The sequence below is a fragment of the Vigna angularis genome, chromosome 11 (assembly GCF_016808095.1).
Source record: "Vigna angularis cultivar LongXiaoDou No.4 chromosome 11, ASM1680809v1, whole genome shotgun sequence".
Lineage (NCBI taxonomy): Eukaryota > Viridiplantae > Streptophyta > Magnoliopsida > Fabales > Fabaceae > Vigna > Vigna angularis.
The window spans coordinates 27,335,000-27,360,026 of NC_068980.1; the positions used below are offsets into that span (position 1 = coordinate 27,335,000).

At 33.2% G+C, this 25,027-nt stretch overlaps 3 protein-coding genes across 4 annotated transcripts; all 3 read left to right on the top strand.

Moving 5' to 3' along the window:
• Positions 1–2,747: 2,747 nt before the first annotated feature.
• On the top strand, positions 2,748–8,698 carry LOC108334322 (probable glycerol-3-phosphate dehydrogenase [NAD(+)] 1, cytosolic). Its single transcript, XM_017570096.2, has 5 exons — positions 2,748–3,951; positions 4,786–5,007; positions 5,574–5,821; positions 8,187–8,326; positions 8,435–8,698. Exons 1-5 carry the CDS (start codon positions 3,300–3,302, stop codon positions 8,559–8,561), a joined length of 1,389 nt encoding a protein of 462 aa, XP_017425585.1. The 5' UTR covers positions 2,748–3,299; the 3' UTR covers positions 8,562–8,698.
• Positions 8,699–10,129: 1,431 nt separating this feature from the next.
• LOC108333181 (protein EIN6 ENHANCER) lies at positions 10,130–13,697 on the top strand. Its single transcript, XM_017568545.2, has 4 exons — positions 10,130–10,307; positions 12,075–12,255; positions 12,818–12,885; positions 13,254–13,697. Exons 2-4 carry the CDS (start codon positions 12,081–12,083, stop codon positions 13,383–13,385), a joined length of 375 nt encoding a protein of 124 aa, XP_017424034.1. The 5' UTR covers positions 10,130–10,307; positions 12,075–12,080; the 3' UTR covers positions 13,386–13,697.
• Positions 13,698–15,149: 1,452 nt separating this feature from the next.
• LOC108332518 (uncharacterized) lies at positions 15,150–24,852 on the top strand. Of its 2 annotated transcripts, none has more exons than XM_052870504.1 (3): positions 15,150–15,426; positions 20,547–20,858; positions 24,041–24,065. In XM_052870504.1, exons 1-3 carry the CDS (start codon positions 15,314–15,316, stop codon positions 24,048–24,050), a joined length of 435 nt encoding a protein of 144 aa, XP_052726464.1. In that variant the 5' UTR covers positions 15,150–15,313; the 3' UTR covers positions 24,051–24,065. The 2 variants fall into 2 exon arrangements, with proteins under 2 accessions (XP_052726464.1, XP_017423306.1); XM_017567817.2 differs by lacking the exon at positions 24,041–24,065 and adding an exon at positions 24,374–24,852 and having other exon boundaries at positions 15,155–15,426.
• The last annotated feature ends 175 nt before the right edge of the window (positions 24,853–25,027 follow it).

Genomic DNA, 25,027 nt, shown 5'->3' on the forward strand with positions numbered 1-25,027 from the left:
TGGAGAAGAGAAATGATGAGTTTCAGTAGAGAGAAGGAGGAGGTTCTAGAGAGAATGAGGAGAAAATGGAGGTTTGAGTTTAGGAAGGAGAAGGTGCGTGCAGGAGAGTGAGCAGCGTTTTCAGAAAATCATTTTGTTTACCTTGCTTCCGAACGGTCGTGCACTCTCCTGTTGACACCTGCACTCCACTAACTGACTTCCGAAGTTTATACTGTGACACTTGGCATTAAAGCATGAAATGTTGAGTGCATTTTTAATGCATCTGAGCAAGTGACGTGGGTGCATTTATGAAAGTAAACAAGTGACTCTGGGGTGCATTTAATGAGACATGACAATTAGGCTAAGATAAACTAAATATTATGTTTGCAATATAATATATTCGTACAGTTTTTTTCTTTATTAACTTATTTGTTCAATATTTCAATTTATTATAGAGGATATATGGAAAATCTCTTCATATGTTATGGTCTTTTAAGAAAAAAAAAATCTCTTTTTGAAACATTTAATACGACATTAAAGTTAATTATTTTTCCACAGGACACATTGTGTTTTGGCATATTTGGAGATATCTATGACCCAAAAAATTCTATTCATACGATAGGATTGATGCATCCTAAACCTCTCAGTTACCTTCTTCAAGTATACTAGTTTATATATAGTGATATCATCTACATTAAAACTCAAGAATAACATAGTCTTTTATTTCTTTTCCAAAGTGTAGACACAATTATCATAACTGTTCATCTGGAATCCCATCTCCCACAAGAAATCATTTAATATCTTATACCACTATCATACATACATGTTTAGAATATTAGTAGTTTTTAGAAAAATGAATTTTTCAATTCTTTTAAAAAATATATTTTTGGTTATAAAAATTAGTAAAGTCATTCTAGGATTCGAATATTGAATATAAGAGATAATATTTTAGAACATTTTTATCTTAAAGAGATGGGCCTATCTTTTATTAATCTCATTTTAAGTTTTTTATATTCAAGTAATACTTGTATTTATTTTTAATTAATGTATTTAAATCTTCTATTAATTTTGAATTTAAGTTTGGACAAAAAAGTACATAGAGATTACTTGTAAGTTGAATTGACCAAATCATGTATGGTCCTAAATCAATCATACAAGTGAAAGAAAAAGGCAAAAACAAACCAAAAGGTAAATTACTATATCTTTTAAGGTTCCAAAAATTATATACAAATTTAATTGAATGTTTTATGAGGAATGTCTAATTGGTTCTAGCAATCTAATTTTATTTATTTCATTTGTTTTACTTTTTAAGACTAATATTATATTGTGCTAATACTTTTTTTGATAATTTTAAATATATTATTTAAATTACTTTTCTAATTTTTTTTTATATATATTTTTCTTAGATTTGTTTTACTATATTATATTATTATTTTAGTTTAGTTTTCTTATTGTTATTTGTTAAGATAAGATCATCTTAACAAACTTTGATTTGAAGTTTAACGTACTCTAAAAAAACAGTGTTTAATTGTCTAGAATAAAGATAAAAAGTGTTAAACATTACACTTTAAGTATTTTAAACGCTATAAGAGTGTCTAACAAGAATAACATCTAACAAATTTTTTATACCATCTAGTACAAGTGTTAAACGCTTTTGTAATAGATCGCCTAATATAAACAACATCTAACACAAGTTTAGAATAACGATAAATGTTGTAACTTGTTTTTCTAAACGACATAATGTTACTCAAATATATTGCATTAAACGATAGTACTCGAATCATGCCTAAACACTTAGGATTGTCTAACATTTTAAAGCATGTACTTTTTATTACTCCTTTGTGTGTTGTGTTGTACTCTTTTTTTCTTTGCAGATTTTCACCTTTATCAAAAAGTTTACTCAAAATCAGAACAACGTTAAAGATATTTAATAAATGTTTCATTCATACTTTTCTCTTTCCCTACACACAACACAATTGTTATGCTAAGATGCAACATAACTTCTAAATTTGCCTTAAAGGCTACATCCCTAGAAGAAAGTCAAAAGCTCTTATTAACGAATCTTTTTCAAATATGTATATATAAAGAGGATTGCATGAAGAGAAGAAGAAAAAGAAATATAATTGCAATATGCTCACATTACTTCTCTTTAAATTATTTCTCTTAAGACTTATCTTTGAAAAGTTCTTTTACAAGTTTTCAGAATATCTTTTATTGATTTCAAATCCTCTCGAAGAGAGTTAAACATTATGTTCTTGTAATATTTCAAAACATTTTGTGTTTGTATTCATAAGTGAAGTAAAACACTTGTTAATTAACTCAGAGGAGTTAAAGAGTCTAATTAGATAGACTAATAGATACCATGACACACTTGTCTAACCAATGGGTTAGTTGTAAACTAAGAGTCGTTAAACTTCTGTGTAACAACTAAGAATTCAATTCCAAAGGTAGTTGCTTGAGGTTTTCCTCCAAGGTGAGTTTTTTATGTAACTAAAGCCTTGCGCTTCCATGACTCCAACTCTGAGGTTTCCTCTATGCCTTAGGCCTTATGTTGTCTGTTGGAACATCTTGAGATTATTTCAAGGTGATAAATTCTTCATGGCGATTAGAATATAGTAATAATAATAATAATTTGATTAGAATATAGTAACAATAATAATAATAAAGTTACTTTTGATATGCTAACTAATTAATAATTTTTTTAAAATAAAATAATTTCATATCCTTGAGTTTTTAGATGGTGAAATAGGAGTTATTTTGGCTTGACAAACATGCCCTTTTTCTGTGGAAGTTGACTAACGCCCCGCGTTTCCTTAATCCCCTTCCCAGAGAAAGTGACACTCAAAAACACGTTTTGAATTCCACCATTTCACGCAAAACCAAATTGACAAGGCATTGGTGTTCTCGCCCACGTTGTTTGTTTGTTTTGTTAACTTCTCTTTCGATTGGTTTACCTAGTTGTTAGATTTGAGGTTTCTTGCTTGTCTTTCTTTGTGCATGTTGTGGAGATAGAAGTGAAAGAAACCAGTTGTTGTTGCTCATAGAGGGTTATATAATCGCTTAATCATGCCATTATTACCCAGTTGGATATTCTTGAATATTTTGTAAGGTAGTTCTGTGTTTTTTACTCGATGCTGCGATTGGTGGGTTGTTTATTTTTGTTAGAATTTGAGGTTAAAGGTTCGAACTCTCAATCTTGAATGAGGTTTTTTACTAGGATTTGGGGGATTATTAGAAAATAGAGAGATTTTGTTGGCGAATCTTTCAGAATTTGTGGGGTTACCATTGAGGTGTTTGTCGGTGTCATATTTGGAAGGAAGATGGTTGGAAGCATTACGAATGCACATTCAAATTTTTCTCTTCTGAATGTAAATGGTGGTAGTTTAGAAGAGAAGGTTGATGAGATACGTGAGCTTATTGGGAAAGTGGAGGGTGATCCATTAAGAATAGTTGGCGTTGGAGCTGGTGCTTGGGGCAGTGTATTTATTGCTATGTTGCAGGAAGCTTATGGTAGTTTAAGAGAAAAGGTTCTGATAAGGATATGGAGAAGGTCGGGAAGAGCTGTTGACAGGCCAACGGCTGAACACTTGTTCAAGGTGATCAATTCAAAGGAGGATGTACTGAGGAGGCTCATTAGGAGGTGTGCGTATTTGAAATATGTTGAGGCTAGGTTAGGTGATAGAACACTTCATGCGGATGAGATTTTGAAAGATGGATTTTGCCTGAATATGATAGATACCCCTCTTTGCCCTCTGAAGGTTGTGACAAACCTGCAGGAGGCTGTGTGGGATGCTGATATTGTGATTAATGGCTTGCCATCAACTGAAACTCTAGAGGTGTTTGAGGAAATTAGTAAGTACTGGAAAGAGAGAATCACTGCCCCTGTCATTGTGTCCTTGGCAAAAGGTGTAGAGGCTGAATTGGGCACTGAGCCTCGGATTATAACTCCCACTCTAATGATCAATCGAGCAAGTAAGATGCATTTACATTTATTTTGTTATCTGCTTTATTGATAGAGTGACTTCACTCTAAAGTACCAGCATTCCCATATTTATTGATGAAAAATGAACTGACCATGTTCATAAAGAAATTGTTTTCTTGTTTGCCCTTCTGTCCATGTTTAGACGCTTGGTGAGAATATTGAGTCTTTATTTGAATATGATGTGGGAACCATAAGACCCAGTGACAACTGGACATCTTTGTCTCTCACTTGCTTCTTTTCTTTATTCTTGTGTTTTTCTTCCTTTTTTTGCAACTTTCCTTCGTAGATTTTCCTGCTACTTAATAAAAAATTCGGCTGGTTCATGGTCTCATTAGTTGAATTGATCTGTTCAGTCCCGTATTTAAAACAATGATTTGAAGGATTGAATCCTTAGTTAATGGGAAAGTAATTTGTTGTGCAAAAGAAAATGAGGAAGCACATTTTAGGATATGCAATTGAATAGCTGTTTAGATGTATAGCATATTGTGATATTAGACAAGAGATCTGCTTGCCCTGTAGCTACAGACTGAGAGATCTGCTTGGTTCTCTCAAAATACTGAGATTATGTTTAATAAAATTTAAAAAGTGATTTCTGCTCTTGATATACATCCATAAATGATACTTGATACGTTGAGTATTTGATTTTTGTTCATTATCACTCTTTTGGCATTCAATAGAAGATTATGTAATTGAACCTTGTCATGGGCAGAAAAGTTTCTGTCTGTGGGGAAAATCTTGATATTTTTTCTGGAGTGCTTATTTTTGTAATGGTGCTTGACATTCATGTTTAATTGAATTCCCATCGGTGCCTGATTTATTTGCAGCTGGAGTACCCTTGGAGAACATTCTTTATCTTGGAGGACCCAACATTGCCTCAGAAATTTTCAACAAAGAATATGCTAATGCTCGGATATGTGGAGCAGAAAAATGGAGGAAACCGTTGGCAAAGTTTTTGAGGCAGCCTCATTTTATAGTGTGGGATAATGGTGATCTTGTTACCCATGAAATCATGGGTGGGTTAAAAAATGTATATGCTATTGGAGCTGGTAATTTCATCACTTTCTTCTTGCATTTCTATAACAGCTTTATAGAAGCAGTGCCTAAATGCTACTTTAAGCAGGAAATAGATAATATTCGCTGTGGTTTTATTGAGGAGACAGAGCATCAGGGGAAAATCTTGTCTGTGTTGGATTTTACCCGTTGGTTATAGTGCGTGCTTGCATTGCTATTATTTGATTTGAGTATTGCAAAGGTGGGGATCGGGGGTAGAGATGTAAGTAAGAGTGGCAATTCATCATGTGCTTTTTAGCATTGTGAAGACAATTTATGTCCAGAAAAATACTTCTCATTAGATAGTGGATGCATCACACCAGTGGCAATTTTTTGACTAGAAGATTTCCCGATTCCTACTGTCTGCCATCTTGACTCTTGAGTATTTACCTTTGCCTAATATCACTTGAGAGGTCTTAGAGACTAAATATTAGGTGTTTATTTATATTTTTGAGTGTTGATGTTTTGAACTTTGAATGAATTTTCCGCCAGGTAGAGCAACCTCTTTTGATGTATCATATCACATTTAATAAACTGTATTCATGATATTTCTATTTAATAGGAATGGTTGCTGCTTTAACAAATGAAAGTGCCACCAGCAAATCGGTATACTTTGCTCACTGTACTTCAGAGATGATATTTATCACTCATCTATTGGCAGAAGAACCAGAGAAACTTGCAGGGCCACTTTTGGCTGATACTTATGTAACTTTGTTGAAAGGTCGTAATGCATGGTATGGACAGAAGTTGGCCAAAGGGGAATTGAATCTTGAAATGGGTGACAATATCAAGGGCAAGGGAATGATTCAGGTATAAATTTTGTACATTCAAATTTCAACATGTTTGTGACTTGGGGATAATGGTTGTCATGCTGTCAGATAAGAAAGAAGAAAGTCATTAGTCATAAATATACATTTGATCCCTATAACTGTTATTTTCTTTATAATAATCTCCAAGGTTTTAAAAAACAGTCTATGACTAGGATTTGTGGCCGCATCAGCAATTTCAAGGATTGCAATAAAATCGCAACTGCTATTGTAATAACAATATAAAATCTTATGTAATTTCCTTAAAACCATTCTTAATTGCAAAATCACGTGCTTCTAGTCCTTCATGACTTGTGAGGGACAAAATACTTTGTTTTTTTTGTTAAAACTAGGAACTGAAAATGAATAAAATTTAAATTTGAACTAAGGCTCTATTGGACAATCTTTATAAGCACTTACAGAAGAAAATATGTGAAGGGAAAATGTAATAATCTTGCTTCATAAACTAAGATTTTGTCGGCTTTTTAGGATAAGTACTTGCTATTCTATTTTTGGAAAGAGTAATTATAAAATAGCAAAGATCTGAAATTATTACTTCAGACTATAGGGAAGACCTGAAATTATTCAGATTTTATTCTTGAAGGATTTTTTCCCTTTTTAATATCCTAGAGATCTGCCAAAAGAGGAGATTCCAGATTTTATTAATTTCTTTTTTTCAGCATTTAGTCTTCTATTTATGTGAAATATCTTCTGATGATTATCAGTGGAGGAAATAAAGTTTTACTGCTTAATTGTCCTAGTTCACCAACCAGGTGGGTAGCCAACTATAGATTGCACATGGGTGTTTACAATTAAGTATGATTGAGATGGTTCTCTAGAACGATATAAGACCCATCTAGTAGCAAAAGGGTTCACGCACTCACATATGGCATTGATTACTCTGAGCCCTGTTGCTAAGCCAAACTCCATTAGAGTGAGTTCTTTTATCTCTTGCAGCCACTTTTGACTGGTCCCTAGGACAATTAGATGTCAAAAATGCCTTCCTCAATGGAGATTTAGTGGAAGAGTATATATGGAAGCCCCTCCAGGATATGGAGAGAAGTTTGGCACAATAGTGTGCAAGCTGGTAATGGGTTAAAACAGTGGGCTTGGTTTGAGAAGTTCACTCAGTTTACTTCAAAGTCATGGGTACGCACAACGACAAGGTGATCACACAATGTTCTTCGAACATTTACAAGATCTCCATATTAACAGTACTGATGAACTGATGATATAATTCTAGTAGGAGAGTATGTGTTTGAAATGAACTGCTTGAAGACATCATGTCATAAACATTTGAAAACAAGGACCTAGGATCCTTTATGTATTTTCTTGGTAGGGAGGTTACTCATTTAAAACAGAGGATTATGGTGTCACAAGGGATGTATGTTCTTGGATCTTCTTAAGGAAGCAGGAATGAGTGGTGTGGACCAGTAGACACTCCAATTGACCCCAATCAAAAGCTTTACATAAGAAGGAAAGATATACAGTTATACATTCATCATCTCAAAGGCATCATGAAGCAGTATATGAGATCCTTAGATACTTGATATTTACTCCAGGCAAGCGTTTACTCTTTCAGAAGACTCCATAACAGAATATAGAGGTATATACTCATGCACATTGGATAGGTTAGTAACTAATAGGAGATTCACTTCAGGATATTGTACTTGTGTTTGAGAAAATCTGATGACTTGGCAAAATAAGAAACAAAATGTTGTAGCAAGGAATTCTGCAGAAGCAAGAATGTAGAGCTTGGCTAGTGAGATGTGTGATATGCTTTGCTGAAAATAACTCTTCAAGAGTTTCTCGGATGCCCATACAAATGTTAAGGAAGTTGTACTGCGACAACAAAGTTGCCATAATCATTGTTCAAAATCCTGTTCAGCATAATCGCACAAAGCACATAGAACATGACGGACACACTTCATCAAGGAGAAGATTGGAGCTATTTGGTTGTCATTTGTTACCTCTAAGAAACAAATAGCAGGTGTTTTCACCAAAGAGGCTTCCCAAGCCTAGTTTTAAATTGTTTGTAACCAAGTTGGACATGTTAGACCTATGCTCCGACTGGAGGGAGGTGTCGGATTTTAGGAGAAATACTTGTTATTCTATTTTAGGAAAGAATAATTATAAAATAGCGAAGTTCTGAAGTTATTTTTAGATTTTATTGTTGAAATACTTTTTTCCCTTTTTAATATTCTTGAGATGTGCTGATTGAGGAGATTCCAGATTTTATGGTTTTCCCTTTTTCAGCCCTTTCTATTTATGTGTAAAATTTTAGTCAAGAAAAGAATATAATAAAACTTGTTTTTTCTTCTTAAAGTTTGGACATTGCTGTTCAATAATTACCCTTGTTTGCATGTTAGGGAGTTTCTGCTGTTAGGGCCTTCTATGAGCTACTTAGTCACTCCAGCTTAAACGTCCTAAATCCTGAAGAAAACAAGCATGTAGCCCCAGTGGAGCTTTGTCCCATCTTGAAGATGTTATACAGAATTCTGATAGCAAGGTAACATTTTGCTACCTCATTTTTCACCTTTGCATGAAGGAAAAATGTATGAACAGAATTCAATTATTTAAACCAGCTTTTTCAACGGTTTTTGACCTTGATCCGCAGGGAATATCCAACCCAGGCCATTCTTCAAGCATTAAGAGATGAGACCACGAATGATCCCCGTGACCGCATTGAGATTGCCCAAAGCCATGTGTTTTATAGACCATCTCTTCTTGGTCATAAGATTTAGTACATCCTCGATTTCAATCATCAAATTAAACATGCACTTAGACCATCTCTTTTCATGTTCATCTGACAGGGAGAAAATGTTGGCTTGATGTTCAACGCTTTTTCAACAGCAAATCAAACAAAACTGTTTAATTTTTATGTTTGACAAGCTTCATAACTCATGGATTGGGACGAGGAAAACTACATCGGAACAGTGATCTGAGATGGGGTTCGAAATGCTGGCAAATTGGAAAATTTTCCATCATAAATACATTACTGATGCAAAAGTGAAAAATAATTAATATATTAATAGAGAATAAACATGGAAAGAAAAATTATGTGTAGAACTAAAATATATATAATTATAAGAACTAAACAAAAAATAACATATTTGCAAATGTAAGTAACTTTTGAAACCAAGTAACCCCAATCAGATAACTTATATCTATCAAGGCAATTCTTGAGAATTTATGATTTTTAAGGCCAAACACTGAGAGTCACAATGAATGTCATGACATATATTGACATTTATTTAACAATTTAATAAGGAAAAATGGTTTTAAAAGAATAATTTATTTTATAATTTTTCAAAAAGAAAATTAAAAAATAAGAAAAGATAATGTTAAATGTAAAAAATTATGTGTGTTAAAGTATATATATATATATATTTTATCTTAAACCATATATATAATATTAAATGTTCAACAAATTCGTTATTAAAGACCAAAATCATCTCAAAAAATATCCATATGTTCACACTAATAAATTTTAATATACCTTTAGGTGTAGAGAGCAATTAGAATCACAAAATGAAGTTACTTAAACATAATCTTAAAAAGGTCAACGCTTTACTTATTTGACTTACTTTCTATAAGAACCTTTGCTTTTTTTTTCTTTTCTTTTTAAATTTTAACTCTTTGTTTATAAGCTCTTGCCAATAAATCTTTATATCATACCATTAGATTCAATTTTGAAAATATTATATAATATAAAATAAAGGTTGAAAAAGAAAGTTCTATCAATTTAAAAGACAGGTTCAAGTGCGTTTAATAAACTAATTTAAGACAACCGAACTAAAAGAGTAACACAATGTTTACGTTAATAATTCTTATTTTCAATAATAATTTTTAAATTAATAGCAACAAATTTACTAATCTATTGATTTTATGGTATCATAACATTTTTTAATATTAATTCATAGTATTTCAAATTAATAATAATTATTTTATAAGTATACACAAAAATAAATTTATTTTGAGCGAATAAAATATTTAAGTTAATATATATATATATATATATATATAATTAATTTCAAAACAAGTTTTCCAAAACCTTTGGCAGTGATTTTATTTGGGTATAATATTTCAAAAAAAAAATTAAGAAAAAAATTCTATCATCGTTACACAGTAATAATACTAAAATTACATTAACTAGCAAAAATACAAGTGCAATTCCCATTATGTGTTCTCATTTTTTTATTATATTATTTAATTTAATAGGTTAAAATTCAATATTTATATATGTAGATATATATATATATATATATATATATATATATATATTATTGTGTAATATGTATCCTTTGAATAAAAACAATATTAAAACAACAGTCATTTACAGTGTTTTTGGGGATGGACGACGGCTCTGTATTATCATCCGTTAGCCACGCATTTTCTCTTCCTGTGTCGTAAGTTTCGTGAAAGTGTAACACTGGGAAATCTGCAGCGGCCGTATTTTCTCCGGCAAGCTTTTCCGGTGACCATAACAGGTTTCTTCTTTTAATTTTCAGTCCTCTTCTTCCTTCATTTCTAATCGCCTTTTCTCGTTTATTTGTTTTCTCACTTCTTGTTCTCAGTGTGACTGTTCATGTTCTTCCTCTGTTCAATATTCTTGAGCTTTGATTTTTCATGATTTCAGAATTTAGTTCTCTGTTTTTCTTTTTCAATTTCATGAATGTTGTTATATGCATTTCTTTTTTTATTAATCTTATAATGCTGTTTCCAGTTTTTTGTTGACACTGTCAAGACCCACAAAATTCACACTCACCTACATATTTTGTTCTCCCTAGCTTAAACCGCGTGGATGGCGGTTTTTTGGCTTACCACCGTTCGCCTCCGTCAGCTATTGATAACCCTATTAACTTTATTAAAAAAAGATCGCCTGGTTGAAGAAAATTTTGATCGATTGCATTACATTTATAGGGTTAGGACTAAGAAAACCCCTTTGCACACGAATGACTAAGGCGCTGTTCAGGATGGTATCTTTTGGAAATCTGAAAAACCAAACCTAGTTTTGACTGAATTTTCACTTCCAACCTTTTTTGGTTTTCATTTTTGAAAATGTTGTTGCTAGTCTTCAGCTTGCTCAGAGCCTTACCAATATCCTCCTATTTTTCACCTAATCGGCGAGGTTTTGGTTGTTTAATTCCCTCTCCCGACCCATCCGAATTCCTACTGTTTAACATAAACCCGTAAGTACCAAATCGATTTGTGGATAGTCCCCTGGAATTTTAAATGCAAAGTTAAAAAATGATAAAGGTTTTGCGTGGCCGTCTCTGCCCTCGAATGGGAAATCAAAGAGTGAGGGAAATTGGGGTTTGGAGAAGGGATTGGGAGATTTGAACATCAAGAAGGAAACTGTAAAAGAAAACGAATAATAAACCAGTATTTTTGTATTGTTTTAAAGGTCAGTAAAATATCCAACTCAGCTTTATTTTACTTGAACGTGTCTTGGTTTGAAATATTATTTTTTGAAACTTGAAAATTACAACTATACCTAACAGGTTCGAAATATTCTTGTTGCTAGTTCACAACCTGTTTTCACTTGGAAAACCCAGTTTTCTCATGTTATAAACTGGTTTTGACTTTGTTTTAATCTGACCTATAGCTGGTTCTGAACCTAAACCATTCACCAGAAACTAAATTATTTTCCAAACCAAACTATTTTGCCAGTTTATTTTGGTTTGGTTTTATATTCGAGTTCAAAACTTCCCTGTAAAGGTTGTTGACATCTATGGTGCTTTGCTTTTTAAGACCTTGTGATTATTGGTTTCTTTGCTGCTATGCTATTTTTTATAATGTTTAAAAAAAAAAAGCAGTTAATGAAGAAAGTTTGTGATAGAAACCAACTGGTATAGAAGTTAAACACTGAATTTAATTCACTGGAATAGGTATTGGAATACCAGAATTACATAACACACTGAACTGAACAAAACACACTTGAACAATACACACATACCAAGTTGCCGAGAGCTTGGTTCTCTCCCTTCCCTGATTCTTTTCTAGTTCCCGATACCCTTTTTCCCTTTCCCCCTTTCCCCCTTTCCCAATTTCTCTCAGTCCCCATGACTGCCTAAAAACAGTTATGTCTGCACTCTAACGAACATTAAAAGTGCCAACCTAATTAAAAAACTGTCAATAATTATTACAATAACTGTCCTACTTTCTGTAGACCCTGCAAAACATTAAAACTGGTTTCTCCTCTTATAGTGTTTCCTTATAAGAGGTCTAACAGTTTGTTTACTATGCTAACGAAGGGCAAAATGGAGACAGAGGTGGTGGATGCAGAGCTTGTGTTGCCAAGCTACCTTAGTTTTAAGAAAGTTCAAATGTACGAGAAATATCCTAAAGGCCAAGCCAGAGGCAGGCACTGGAAACATCTGAAGCAGATAATTCAAGCTGAGAATTACCAGAACTACCCTCCTGATGAACCCAATTGTGAGTTATTATTCCCATTGTTTGTACTTTCCAAGGAAATTAATTTAGATGTTTTCTTTGCAAAAAATATGAAAAATTAACAATGATTGAATATAAAGTAGTTTACAGTCATAATCACTTTAGTATCTGTTTTTACTAACTGCAGGCAGTTATACTGAGCTGTCTAATCAGCGTAGCTTGGTGTGCAGGCTATTCTATTAGTCAGTTGGTAACGACAGCTTAGAGTTAGTTTCATCCTATAAATACTCCCTTTTGTAATCGGATCAAACTGAATAGAAAATAACAGTTCAGTTTATTGTATATTCTCTCTTTCTCTATATTCTAGTCTATGAAAGCTACTAAGTTTATGTAAATACATGTACTTGTACTTTAACAAATTTACTAATGCAAATTCTTCCAGTTTACTTAAATCTCTCTTTCAATTAAACTTAGGTCTTGTTTTCTTCAGAGGCTATGTAATGTATTTCAATATTGGCTATTTGTATGTATGTTTGCCACTTACGTATACGTATGCCATCCTTGCCAACGAATTTTAGTTTTATATTTTTAATTTGGATTGCAGATGTCAATATTGAGTCACCTCCATCTATGCATCCCTGCAAGAAAATTTGTGATATTACTGGCTTTGAGGTATGTTGTGATCTTTATTATTCTTTTTGAATTACAGTTATATGATTTGATCGATCATTACTGGTAGCCCATGTGGTGTTTGTAATAAAAGTTTTACCCTAAGACTTAAATGACAGTTATTCTTGTATGCAGTAGTTTACTTAGTATATATGTAAAAAGACTCTCAACTGCCTTCTACAGATTTGTGAAAATATTAGATGTCTTGTCTATTTCTTTTGCGTAAGTTGTCAAATTGCGATCTCATACTCTAGTATTCATTTGAGCAGCTTGTTAATTGAACTGGCTGCATGCTAACAAGAATTTATGCATATATATTGGTGGAATGTGCTTTTACCTCTGTTTAATTAATTATAATTTTTATGCTGCAGGCACCTTACCATGATCCTAGAACTAATCTTCGGTACGCAAATACTGAGGTTTTCAAAATCATCAGATCTCTTCCTAATGAGTATGTTCAAAGATACCTGGCTCTAAGGAACGCAGCAATTGTTCTTAAGTAGTCGTGTTCTCCATCACCAATTTTGAATGAAATCTTTAGAATGTGAATGGGTATCACTATCACGGCATTCTCTCAACTCATCTGGTGTCAATCTGTCATCAACTTTGTATTGCAAGATTTGTGACATAATATTGCGGGTTGGCCAGCGAAGGAAACATGCAGCATTTACCCAAATCTAGTATCTTGATCTGTGTTTTACAAAGGATAGATCTGCATTTACCCAATCTAGTTCCTCAGACATTGTTTGCTTTGGATACTAGAGTTATGTTACGGTTTTGAAAGATAAAAAAGAGAAAGAAGTATTTAATCTGTCTTAGACCTTGACTCTTAAAGATTACTGGGTGTGGTTAAAACATAAAACCTTAGAGGTCTAAGAAAAATAAAAGTTCATCCATAATGGAGGGTGTCAACAACCAATCTCGTTCGAAAAAATAAATTTGTTTTCAAAAAAGATCTATATAAAAACATATGTCTTTTAGATTTTCAAACTTTAATTGAATAAAAAAATATATAATAATAAGAATAATAATAAAATAAAATATTAAAAAAAGGGAGAAAAGGGAGGAATATTAAATTTGTTTTTAATTATCACATCCCTCCCATGAGTTCATTAACTTAAGAATTTTATACATATCTTCATTCTCACTTTTTACTCTCACAAGTCACAAGAAAAATATGTTATTTTTACCTAATATTAGTCAAAATATGTTGAGAGTTGGTTAGTTAATTAAAAAAGGTTTCAAAGTTATCTTTGAAAAGTGTTTGATCAAAGATGCAAATGACAACTGTGTTCACAGTAAAAATGAAAGGAACTGAAGTTTAGCACAAAAGAGCTTGGACGCTTCAATCATATAATTGCTGTGAATTTGCAAATAATGGAATTATTAGTTCAAGGCCTCCCGTATCGTGAATCTAAAATTCTAGAATGTAGAGCTTCTCAATAAGGAAAGCAAGACTTCCATTTGAGCAATCAACTTGGAGAGCTACTAAGAAGCTACAATTGATACACATGAATGTGGCTATTCCTCACAACTCTTCATCTCCCAATGGTAACATTTTTTTATTTTTGTTGATCACTATTCAAAAATGTTTTGGGTCTATTTTCTTAAGTTAAAGTCAAAAGTTGTTGGTGTTTTATAGCAATTCAAGCAATGGATTGGTCATAAAATACATTGATATTAGGTAATGACAAGGAGTACACCTCTAATCAATTTTGAAAAATAATAAAATTGAAAAAAAATATTGATTATCTTTTCTAACTTTTTATAAAAGAGATATCGAAAAAATAAATAAAAGTTAAATAAAATAATCGTAGGAAAGTTATTTATTATATATAAATAAAATAGTTACATTTAAGGTAACTTTAGAAAAATAATTTATAACACATTTTTTTATTATATATTGTTACAGATTGATTGATAGAAATTACTTAATGAATATTATTTAAAAAATAAATAAATAATAGTCACTAAAACCATTTTGTTTTGTAAAAGACTAAATTGAGAAAAGAATGTATTAAGATAAAAAAAAATAAAATATACAAATTTAGTGTGAATTATAAAAAATAAATACACATACAATTAGAAGATATGGACGAAATATTAATAAAAAGTTCATAAAAATCAAAGAGAAAGATATTTTTTTTATTAGGAACGACAGACAAAAATTAGAAAAGTAGAAAAGAGAAAAACATTATATAAGCAATGATACGCGCTATTCAATTGTACACCAAAATGTTTTTTTTTTATTAAAAATATATTTGATCTTTTGAATAAAATTGTGAGCTATTAATGTCTTTGACATATCATTTTTTAAGAAAGAGGAAGTGCAATCTCACCGCTGAAGAAACCAAAAATCCCCTTAACGGCTGAGAGCCACCGCAACTTGAACGCCGGCGAAGACGGAGAGAAACTTTCAAACGGACTAAAAATGTCGCTTGTTGATTACGCTTCCTCTTCAGACGACGATGTTCCAGAACCCACTGAAGAAGAACGCAAGAAAGAGGAGGAACCCCAACCACCTCCTCCTCCTCCTCGTTCTCAGTAATTTCCTTTTTCTTTGCTTCTTCACTAAAGTTATTCTTATTGCTTTATGATTTTTTTCTTTTCAAAGTTTTTCATTTCAGCATTTGTTTCCGTAGAGTTGTAGTAGCTCGTTATTTTGGTAATATACCAATAGTTTTTCTGTGTTCATTCGCAATTGTTAATGTTGTGGCTGGCATTTTTAGGTTTAGAGTCAATAGAATACTAACTTTTAATGTTAGGAGTTTTATTAATTTTTGTATTACTTTCTACTTTATTTAATGGACAATGATATACAAAGAAGGGACTATGACTATCAGAGTGATGTGGATTGCTTGAAAGCATAGCAACAGGAGTGAACAATAGTATGACAGTAGTAGAATCCAAACCGACGAGTAAAAGGAAAATAAGGCAAACTGGTTGGGATGGTTTACATAGTTAGACGTGGAATTGGTTTGGGGGTTAGCTTAAATCATATGAGGGGTAGAGAAGGTGAGGTAAAGGAATTCGGAACTCTTGCTATGGGAAAAGTGAAAAACGTAGTAGTTAGTGTAGGCTTAACACAATCTCGGGGAAGAACTTGTTTTGCTTCTTACACCTGCTAACTTATTGAACTAAAAGATGAATGTTGGGACTTGACATATATAGCAATTGTTTATGGTTAACTTTCTGGTTTAATCCAGATTTTAGCTGAAGACATGGGTGGCGAGTGATCGCTGCCGAGAATTCCCTAATAGAAGCACAATTAGGAAATAGGTGGGGTGGAAGCATGTAACTGATGATGATAGTAAGTGACTAAGATACTGTAAAACTAAGAAAAACTACCTGTGAATAACCATCGAAAGCTAGAAGATAAAAAACATTTTCATTTTTCATTGATTGATTACAGTAAAGAAGGGTACACTTTAGAGATACCGACAATTAAATGGTGACCCTACAAGTGTCATCATGTAACTTTAGGGAATTAAATATAAGATCCTTGATCCAATTAATTTTCCTTCTTTTAGGCATCTTTAGGCCCATCTTATCATATGACCCTTCTATTAATTAGAAAGTAACTATAGCCCTAACTCAACTTTATAGAAATGACTTATAAGATGAGATTTAATCTTTATATAATATAATTTGGCTATATCTCTACCTGATGTAGTATCTTGAACACGAGACTAGATATCTATGGATAGTTAGTGTTAGAATAAATAGTCTTAAATAGGATTTATATTGTAAGGTGTTATGTGCTTTGTGCTGAACCTAGTTTTTAGATGTATCTTTACGGATTCTCTTCTCTTCTCTTCTCTCTCATACACTGTATCTGATGTATCCAAAGTTATTATAAATATGAAATCTTAAGACAGGGAAACACACAGTCAAATTCATTGTAATTCCCTTGTATCTTTCTCAAGTGTTAGATATCGAGTAACATTACATGCATAATAAACCTTGCTAGGATATAATTTAATATCATTTTAGAAAGTGAATTTAGGATTAACTCAAACCTATAAAACTGATGAACAAGGAGAGATTTGCACCTTATATACTACAATTTGGCCATATATCTAGTTGGTGTGAGATCTTCAATAAATTTGTTTTGATGATAAGAATTTAGAGAAGCTATATCAGAGGGTTTCTATAAATTAGCTTATGCAAAAACTAATTTTAAATCTTGAAGAATCTCATTTCATTTTTTTTTTCTGAAAGTACTTATTGAGAAACTTGTCCATTCAGATCCATATTCATAACTTTCATTTTGGTAGTTGTAACAAATAATGAAGGAGAAAATATAAAATAAACTGAATAATTAATTTTCCACTGTCATTTGATTTGATTAAGAAGAGATTATTTATAGAATGTGATACAGATTGGGGGCTAAATAGCATATTGTTGGTTTTGTAACCAGTGTTATTGAAAAAACAACCATGGTGGCACCATATTGGATTTTGGTGACAAACTTTTCGCAACCTACTACAATGTGGTGGCAAATTGGGTTTCACATGGTCTCTTGGGTGGTGTGTGATGGATCTTTGGAGGAGAGAACTTATTGGGGAGACACAAAAATAATGAGACCTGAGTCTAACCCACTTAAGGGATGGACACCACCTCCAACCCAAAACCTTAAAGCAATGAGTTTATAGGTCTTCATCCTTATATGGTGTTTAAATTTTTCATCTCTACCCAATGTGGGACTTAAGCCTCACACTTAGATTCCCACCAATATTCCCTTCAAGGATGAGTCCCTTTCACATTGGTACATTCCCTCTTGAGCGGAAACATTTCCAATCATGAGTACCCCTTTAGTACTGCCTTTCATCTTAACTCGACATGCTTACCTGAACCCATTATTAGAAAGATTTCGATACAAGGACCATATTGTACTCATATGAGTCAAACACCACCACTTTGATGGGGAAACGATAACACAAGCTAACATACTAAAGTATGCAGCGAAATAATCCTTCAAACTTGCAAAAATCTGAGGTGCAACAACAATAGACAATGGTAACAATAATTACAAAAGAAAGCATCAATATTTTTAATGTAGAAAAACCCTCTTAATGTGAGAAGTAAAAACCCTTTCAAAGTAAAAACTTATGGGCATAAGTCGATCAAGCTCTAATATGATCAAATATGGGTATAAGAAAGTCAAATCGAAAGCAAAAGCAAGTGTCTATAATCAGCTAATGCATCAAAACAATGTTGCTCGCAAATATGATGAACAATAAAAGAGAGTCATAAAATAGAGCAATATGTGGGACTGATTTCTCTTACCGCAGACCTCTGATTGATGATCCCAACAATGAAAATGAGGAACCATATGCTGCGAACCTTCTGTCAAAGTTACAGATGTGGCTCAGTGAATTTGCCAACAAATTTTTCTCCCTCTTTTCTCTTCTAAAGGCTACGATGAAGACCCCTCTCACTTAGGTTAAGTGAGACAAAAGTGGGCTTGACTAAATTTGATTGTTTAGACATAGTTGGGAGACCAACCCAACACATCTACACCCTTACAACTATGTGGAGGTGACAACCAATCCAATGATCTCACAACAAGTGTCAAACTTCTACGTTGGCAATGCCTTAGTCACCACATCAACATTGTTGTATCTGTATGGATAGTTGTTCTGCACAAAACCAAGGTCATGCAAGAATTTTTTCAGCCATAGCAACTCCTTGCATTCTTCTATAATGACAATGAATTATGTAGTTGACAATGCTACACACCTATGTAGCCTTGATTGCCAAGCACAACTCCCTCTACAAACTTAATCAAATATCTCGAAGTGGACTTTCTAGAATCAATGTCACGCGCCTCCTCTCTTCGGTAGATCTCGGACGCGTGTTCATCACGCGCCGTCTTCTCGGCGTCGGCATCAAACCGCGCTGCTGCCGGTCGTCTCGCCGGAGCTTCTTCTCTCTGTTCTGACCCTCCATAGCAACCATAGCTTCCATCTTCTTTGGTCTTCACAGAATCTCCATCTTCTTCCTTTCTCACTAGATTTGCCGCAGTCTTCTTCCTTTCTCACTAGATTTGCCGCAGTCGGCACTGGCGCAGTCAACCGCCGCTGCAGTTGCTACCGCCTCAGATATTTTGTTTTGTTTTAGTGGTCCAGCAACTGTGATATTTCACATTTCCACCCTTCACACTAAGGGGGAGTACGTTTCCAAGACATTGCAAGTCACATAAATATGGGTGTAGTCCCTGCAATTTTGTAGATTTCAGCTACTACTGTTGATCCCGTCACCCATCCATCATTGATGAGGATTTAGTGTAGTCCCTGCAATTTTGTAGCTCTTAGCTTTTAGCTACTACTGTTGATCCCATCACTCATCCATCATTGATTGAGAATCAGTTCTGCAGTTTGTCATTGTCCACCACTGCTCTCCTTCATCCACTTTTGAAGTTGAAGTTTCACAAGCTGCTGTTAGTCCATCTATGTTTGCCTCACACTCTTGAAGACAAATCATCTAGTTAACACTGAGTTCATCTATTCCAAGCTTAGTTCATACATGCTCCAGCTTGAGGGGGAGTGTTAGATATATTATATCTTTTATCTTTTAGTTAGTTTGTTATTATTTCTCATTTGTATTTTGGGCTTAGCCCATATTTCTTCTATTATAAATAGAGAACCCTATGTGTGTATTTATTCCTGTTTTGTTCACCTTTGGATCAAGATGAAACTTTGACAAAAGGTTTACATTGTGTGGTTTTTCATTTTGAATGTTGGGATTTCAAATTGGAGGTTTGAGGTTAGAGAAAGCAATCCCACACTCATGCTCTGTTTTAGGTCTCTCTTTAATTGTTCATTATATTTGAAAACATTATTACTTTGATGTATTGGTTGGTTGTAGGCAAATTCTTGTCTTTTGATTCGACTCTTTCGTACACATTTTTTATTGTATTGGAGCTTGATTGGCTTGTGCCTATGGGTTTTTACTATAGTAGTCAGTATCATGCAATTCATGATACAATAAGATTCTCATTGGAGATTGTACGAATCGCATGAAGAATTATTCTTGCTCATATAATTTGATTTTTATTTTACCTTTTTTCCCAATTATTTGTGTGGATGTTGTACAATGGGTTTCTTATGGAAAAAACTACCAAATTTTATTTTTTGGTAAAAGGTGTCACAAATCTAGAAACATATAACTATTCAAGGGATGATTAAGTCAATAAGTAATTGCTCATTAACCTCTTCTAAAATCTTAAATCAGTGGAGTAGTTACTTGTTCCTGAGATGGAAATGTTTTTCTTTGAATTCTATATTTTTCAATTTGGTTTTCCATTTTGTTATTCTTAGATCTTACCCATGTATCTCTTCTAATTATAATTTCATTCTATTGTAAAAAAATGTAATGTATACTTTTTTCATGATTTTTGCGTAAGATACATGTTAACCATAAAGAACCATCATAACTGCATCAGTGAGCTAGATCTGTAAAAACTCCGCTTTCCTGAAAAACATAAAAAAAAAAGGGATCTGGAGATAAAGGCATGCTTTATATGTGTCTGCATAGTGTTCGCACCTGTGTGATTTTGGAGTCTTATGCAAAGTGTCAACAACAAACTCTTGTAGAATTTCACCTTTCTTGTAGATTTTGGAGTCTTATGCTTTATATGAATGTTTTTTTTTAATATGTAGGACTAAAGCTGGATCTTCGTCAAACCAGCAACTAGAAGATAAAACTCACTCATCTCGAACTTTAGTGGAGAAACTTCCTGATGCTTCTCTTCTTTTGGATGCACCCACTGTCTCATCAGATCTGATGAGTGCTAGTGACCACTTCTCTCGAGTTGCTGCAGCTCAAGCTGAAAATGCTTCACGGAAGAGAGACTCAAATGGAATGGCCTCCTCCACTGTTCGTAGTAAACTTCCCAGAGGAAATTTGCCTCATTCAAGGAATGTTCCAGAAACTTCTGGTGGTATGCTACTTCCACCACAGATCAGTGGAAGGTTCGTACTCATTTGTTGACAGATAGTGGTCTGCTTTTTTACTTATTTGTGCATTTGTTCTTATTTTTTTTTAGAAATTAAATTTGTTTAATTTTAAATTTTATTTCAATGATTAGTAGATCTTGAATTGATGCATGGGGTCACTTGAGTTGAATTTGCACGTTATGCACTTAGGTTGAATTTTAAATGAGCTGTGACTATCTGTTTGTAATTTGGATATTGATTTCATGAATTTAATGCTTGCATTTTCACTTTTTATTGTTTTTGTATACTTGTTATTTTAGTTTTGTTGAGACGATGGGGAGATTTTAATCTAGAAGCCTACTTTAAAGTGAACCCTTTTAAGCAGGCTAGCAAACTACTGAACAATAGTTGTAAACTTGTACGTAGGTTGGAGCATGTTTAAGCATTTAAATTAAATATACTAACAAATTTATAATTTCAAAACATTATTGAAAAATTTAATACAATAATGATAATGACATTCTTATACTAGTTATAATTATTTGCTTTGAATGGCCTAAAGCCTAGCCTTCGTGAATCATTTGACCTAACTTGTTTGGTAAATAGGCCTTGCTTGAGTTGGCCTCTTGTAAACCCCTAAAAACCATCTTGGGCTATTCTTCTCCGTAGTTGGAATTCTCCAAAAATTGGGTAAGGAACTCGTCCCTGCTAGTAAAGAGGCAATGGCAAGAAAGAAGTGTCTTATCTTGGGAATCATTTGGGTAGAAGTAAGTCAGTTAACAACAATCTTGGCTTCTTAACTATTCTTTGTGAAAATCATATCTACTCAAGTCATGATCACCTTGTATGAAAGAAATTATGTGGGTATTTTTGGGAGTTTGGTTTTGGATGGAAAGGTAAGAAATGGTAATTTTTTTCATTTGTAACATATAAACATTATCTAATTTAATAATTTTTTAAGGTGAAACTAAAATTGTAGATTAGGATGAATTTAATGTCCTAATCTTTTTTTAATCGTTATATAAATGTTATAACTCTTAATTTCGAAATAAATGATTTCGCTTTCCTATCCTTTGCCTTCAAATCCCCACTCTTAACTTAAAGCACTCTCTTAAGCAACTTTGAAATTTGAAAAATGCTCGAGTGTCAATCTTTGATTAATGGTAACAGAAAATCAGAAATAAAATAAGATTTTCATTCCTCCTCAAGCAGGTGGATATTTAAGTGATATAGGTAACAATAAGAGAGGTGTTAATTTCGAACCTTTGGAAACTTTCTATTTTGGAGTTAGAAACTTTTGTGATAGTTCCTTTACCATTACTTGGTTAGGATGCGATTTAGCTGAAATAATTAACTTTTTGATACAGGGAAACAGTTTAAATAACGTGCTTTGATGTTATTATTAATAGGTCTTATATAAGGTTAGTACAAACAATATTTTCATGTGTAAGTTGTTCTTCAAGTAGCTTATCTTTTAGATATACAAATTTCAGACCTCAGATATTTTGTCCTTTCTAAATATAGGACTTTTCTGCCGTTACATTTCACAAAATTAGTAATTAAAAAACAAATGAGATAAAAGAATAAGATGTTACTCCACAGTATTCTTAGATTGGCTCATCTAAACAATTGTTGGCTGCAGTTGAGATGATAGATTGCAGGGCTTTCAATAATTTTCTCTCCAAAGATTTGATGAAAAGGTGTGGGTTTAGATGTGTAGATTCTCCTACATATGTGGTGGAAGTAGGTGATGGGAGGAAACTAAAATGCCAAGGGAAATGCACAAATTTGATGTTGGAAATTCAAGGATTGAAAATTTGTCAAGATTTCTTCATCTTTGATATGGGAGGGGCAAATGTAGTTCTAGGCCTTGAATGGCTAGCTAGTCTGGAGGAGGTTAAGGCTGACTATAGCAAATTAAAGCTCCCTATTGGTGGAGGTGGTAATCAAGTCACAGTGGTAGGAGATCCAACTCTGTCTACCCCTGCTACTTCTTTCAAAAGATTGATCACGGAATTGCAGAAAGGAGATGTGGGTTATTTGGTTGTGGCAATTAATGGGAATACTGCAGAAGGGTCAGCTGTAGTACCAATTGAAGTGGTGGAATGAATTGGAAAGGTTGCTTACAGACTACTCCTACCAGAACGCAACTGCATCCACCCTGTCTTTCAAGTGTCCTTACTCAAACCAGCCGTGAGTGTGGTGCCATTCCCTCAACCTTTACCCCCTATGCTATCTAAGGAATATATGTTGGAATTTACTCCAGAAAAGTTGCTTCATACCCGTAGAAATGCAGCCTGGTGAAATGGAAGTCTTGCTCAAATGGCAACAACTCCCTGATATTGAGAGTAGTTGGGAATCTACAGATGTCATCAACACAGAATTTCCAGACTTTCATCTTGAGGACAAGGTGAAACTTCAAGGATGAGGTATTCATAGGTTCAGTGGAAAAGTATTACTAGGAGAAATAAATAGAGGCAATTATAACCTCTTATAATGGTAACCTTGTAAAACAAACTATTATATATAGTCTGCGTTTAGGCTGTTTTTAGTTTTTGGAGTTTAGAAGGACAAAGGTTTGGGAGTTAAGGTCCTCTTGGAAGACCTGTGTGTGCTGAGATATCTTGTGTTGTATTCCTGCCACATTGGAAGAACAACTATGTTCATAATAAGATCATTCAAGAACCTGTCTTGGATCTTTCTTTAGCTACTGGGTGTCCTATCACTTAGAGTTCTATGTTGCGAGAAAAGTTGAAAATTATTCTAAGTAATGAGAAAGTGTCGTGAAAACGGGCCTGGTTATTGAGCTGGGCAAGACATTGCATGAATGGGCCAATAGTGGATCACTAATTAACTTGGTTAATCTAGTCTGCATTAGCTAAAGTAAAGTTAAAAGTGTATTATATATGCCTAACATAATTTGACAACTCTAACCTAAAATTAAAGTTTTTATCATAATAAAGTGCTAATATAAGAAATGGCTAATGAAATTCAAGGCAATTTGATTTAAAAGTTCAAATTTAAAAATATCATTATGGTCGGACCAGTCAGTTTAGATTTTATAACTGAGACTATCACTTCTTCCAGACATGCTACAGATCATCTGCATATGCTATATGTATATCATCTGCACATGCGAGATGTATCTGTTCGAGATGCATATGATGAGCGATAATCATTCCAAAATCTTAATGTCCTTTTTTACTCTTTTGTTTTAGGCAATGCTAAAGCAGACATGCTACAGATCATCTGCATATGCTATATGTATATCATCTGCACATGCGAGATGTATCTGTTCGAGATGCATATGATGAGCGATAATCATTCCAAAATCATAATCTCTTTTTTTACTCTTTTCTTTTAGGCAATTATAAAGCAGACTTCGATGGGATACTAGTTTGCCTGTTCTTCAAATTCTCGTCATTGAAATGCCATTTTGTGTATTCTTTATATATATATATATATATATATATATATATATATATATATATATATATATGTGTGTGTGTGTGTGTGTGTGTATTCATGGATTTCTGATTTTATAATTTCAGGCAAAACATTGTTACAGAAGACATAAGCAAGCTCTTTGTCAAAAAACACCGCTAACATTTACGTGGTAGAAGTTTGCATAATGAAATCAGTGATGGGTTAGAAATGCGCCCGAGGATGTGACCCTTTACGTGCTTGAAAGTGCTTGCTTTTGTAGAATGTGTACTCGTTTAACTTTTAAGCTTGTTTATATCTATAGGTTGTACTTTTGTCTGGTTGATCATATTAAGTTATTGACCTAAGCTCAGTCAAGTAAAAGAAAATGGAGCACAAAACCTGATATGGGTTATTTGCTTCACGGCATATGAATTGGGTTTTTGTTATAATTTAGCATTCTTGAGTACTATGGATGATATTTCCATGCTTTGTTCAAGTTTTATAAATATTCGCCGTTCTGCAAGGTCTTTTCAGAAGGTAAAAGGACCTTGCATAAAGTATGTGAACTTATTTGTCTTTCAATTATGGTTCACATTTCCTTTAGTTAAACTGTGATATGATTCTTCGTTTTACGATTTTTTTTATGTAATATTTGTATGAAATTATGTACATAAGATTGTGGACTTATTTTTTGTTTAATTATGTTATTGAAATATTGAATTAGTTTTGGATGATGACCATGTCAAATAAGTCTAAACAAAGGTGCAAAAGTGTATGGA

Excerpts from the sequence above, each read along its gene's own strand:
- LOC108334322 (XM_017570096.2), top strand. The coding sequence starts at position 3,300 with ATGGTTGGAAGCATTACGAATGCACATTCAAATTTTTCTCTTCTGAAT. Across the intron at positions 3,952-4,785 it reads TCTAATGATCAATCGAGCAA|CTGGAGTACCCTTGGAGAAC; the intron begins GTAAGATGCATT and ends ATTTATTTGCAG. Across the intron at positions 5,008-5,573 it reads TGTATATGCTATTGGAGCTG|GAATGGTTGCTGCTTTAACA; the intron begins GTAATTTCATCA and ends TCTATTTAATAG.
- LOC108333181 (XM_017568545.2), top strand. The coding sequence starts at position 12,081 with ATGGAGACAGAGGTGGTGGATGCAGAGCTTGTGTTGCCAAGCTACCTT. Across the intron at positions 12,256-12,817 it reads CCCTCCTGATGAACCCAATT|ATGTCAATATTGAGTCACCT; the intron begins GTGAGTTATTAT and ends TTTGGATTGCAG. Across the intron at positions 12,886-13,253 it reads GTGATATTACTGGCTTTGAG|GCACCTTACCATGATCCTAG; the intron begins GTATGTTGTGAT and ends TTTATGCTGCAG.
- LOC108332518 (XM_017567817.2), top strand. The coding sequence starts at position 15,314 with ATGTCGCTTGTTGATTACGCTTCCTCTTCAGACGACGATGTTCCAGAA. Across the intron at positions 15,427-20,546 it reads CCTCCTCCTCCTCGTTCTCA|GACTAAAGCTGGATCTTCGT; the intron begins GTAATTTCCTTT and ends TTTAATATGTAG. Across the intron at positions 20,859-24,373 it reads CCACCACAGATCAGTGGAAG|GCAAAACATTGTTACAGAAG; the intron begins GTTCGTACTCAT and ends TTATAATTTCAG.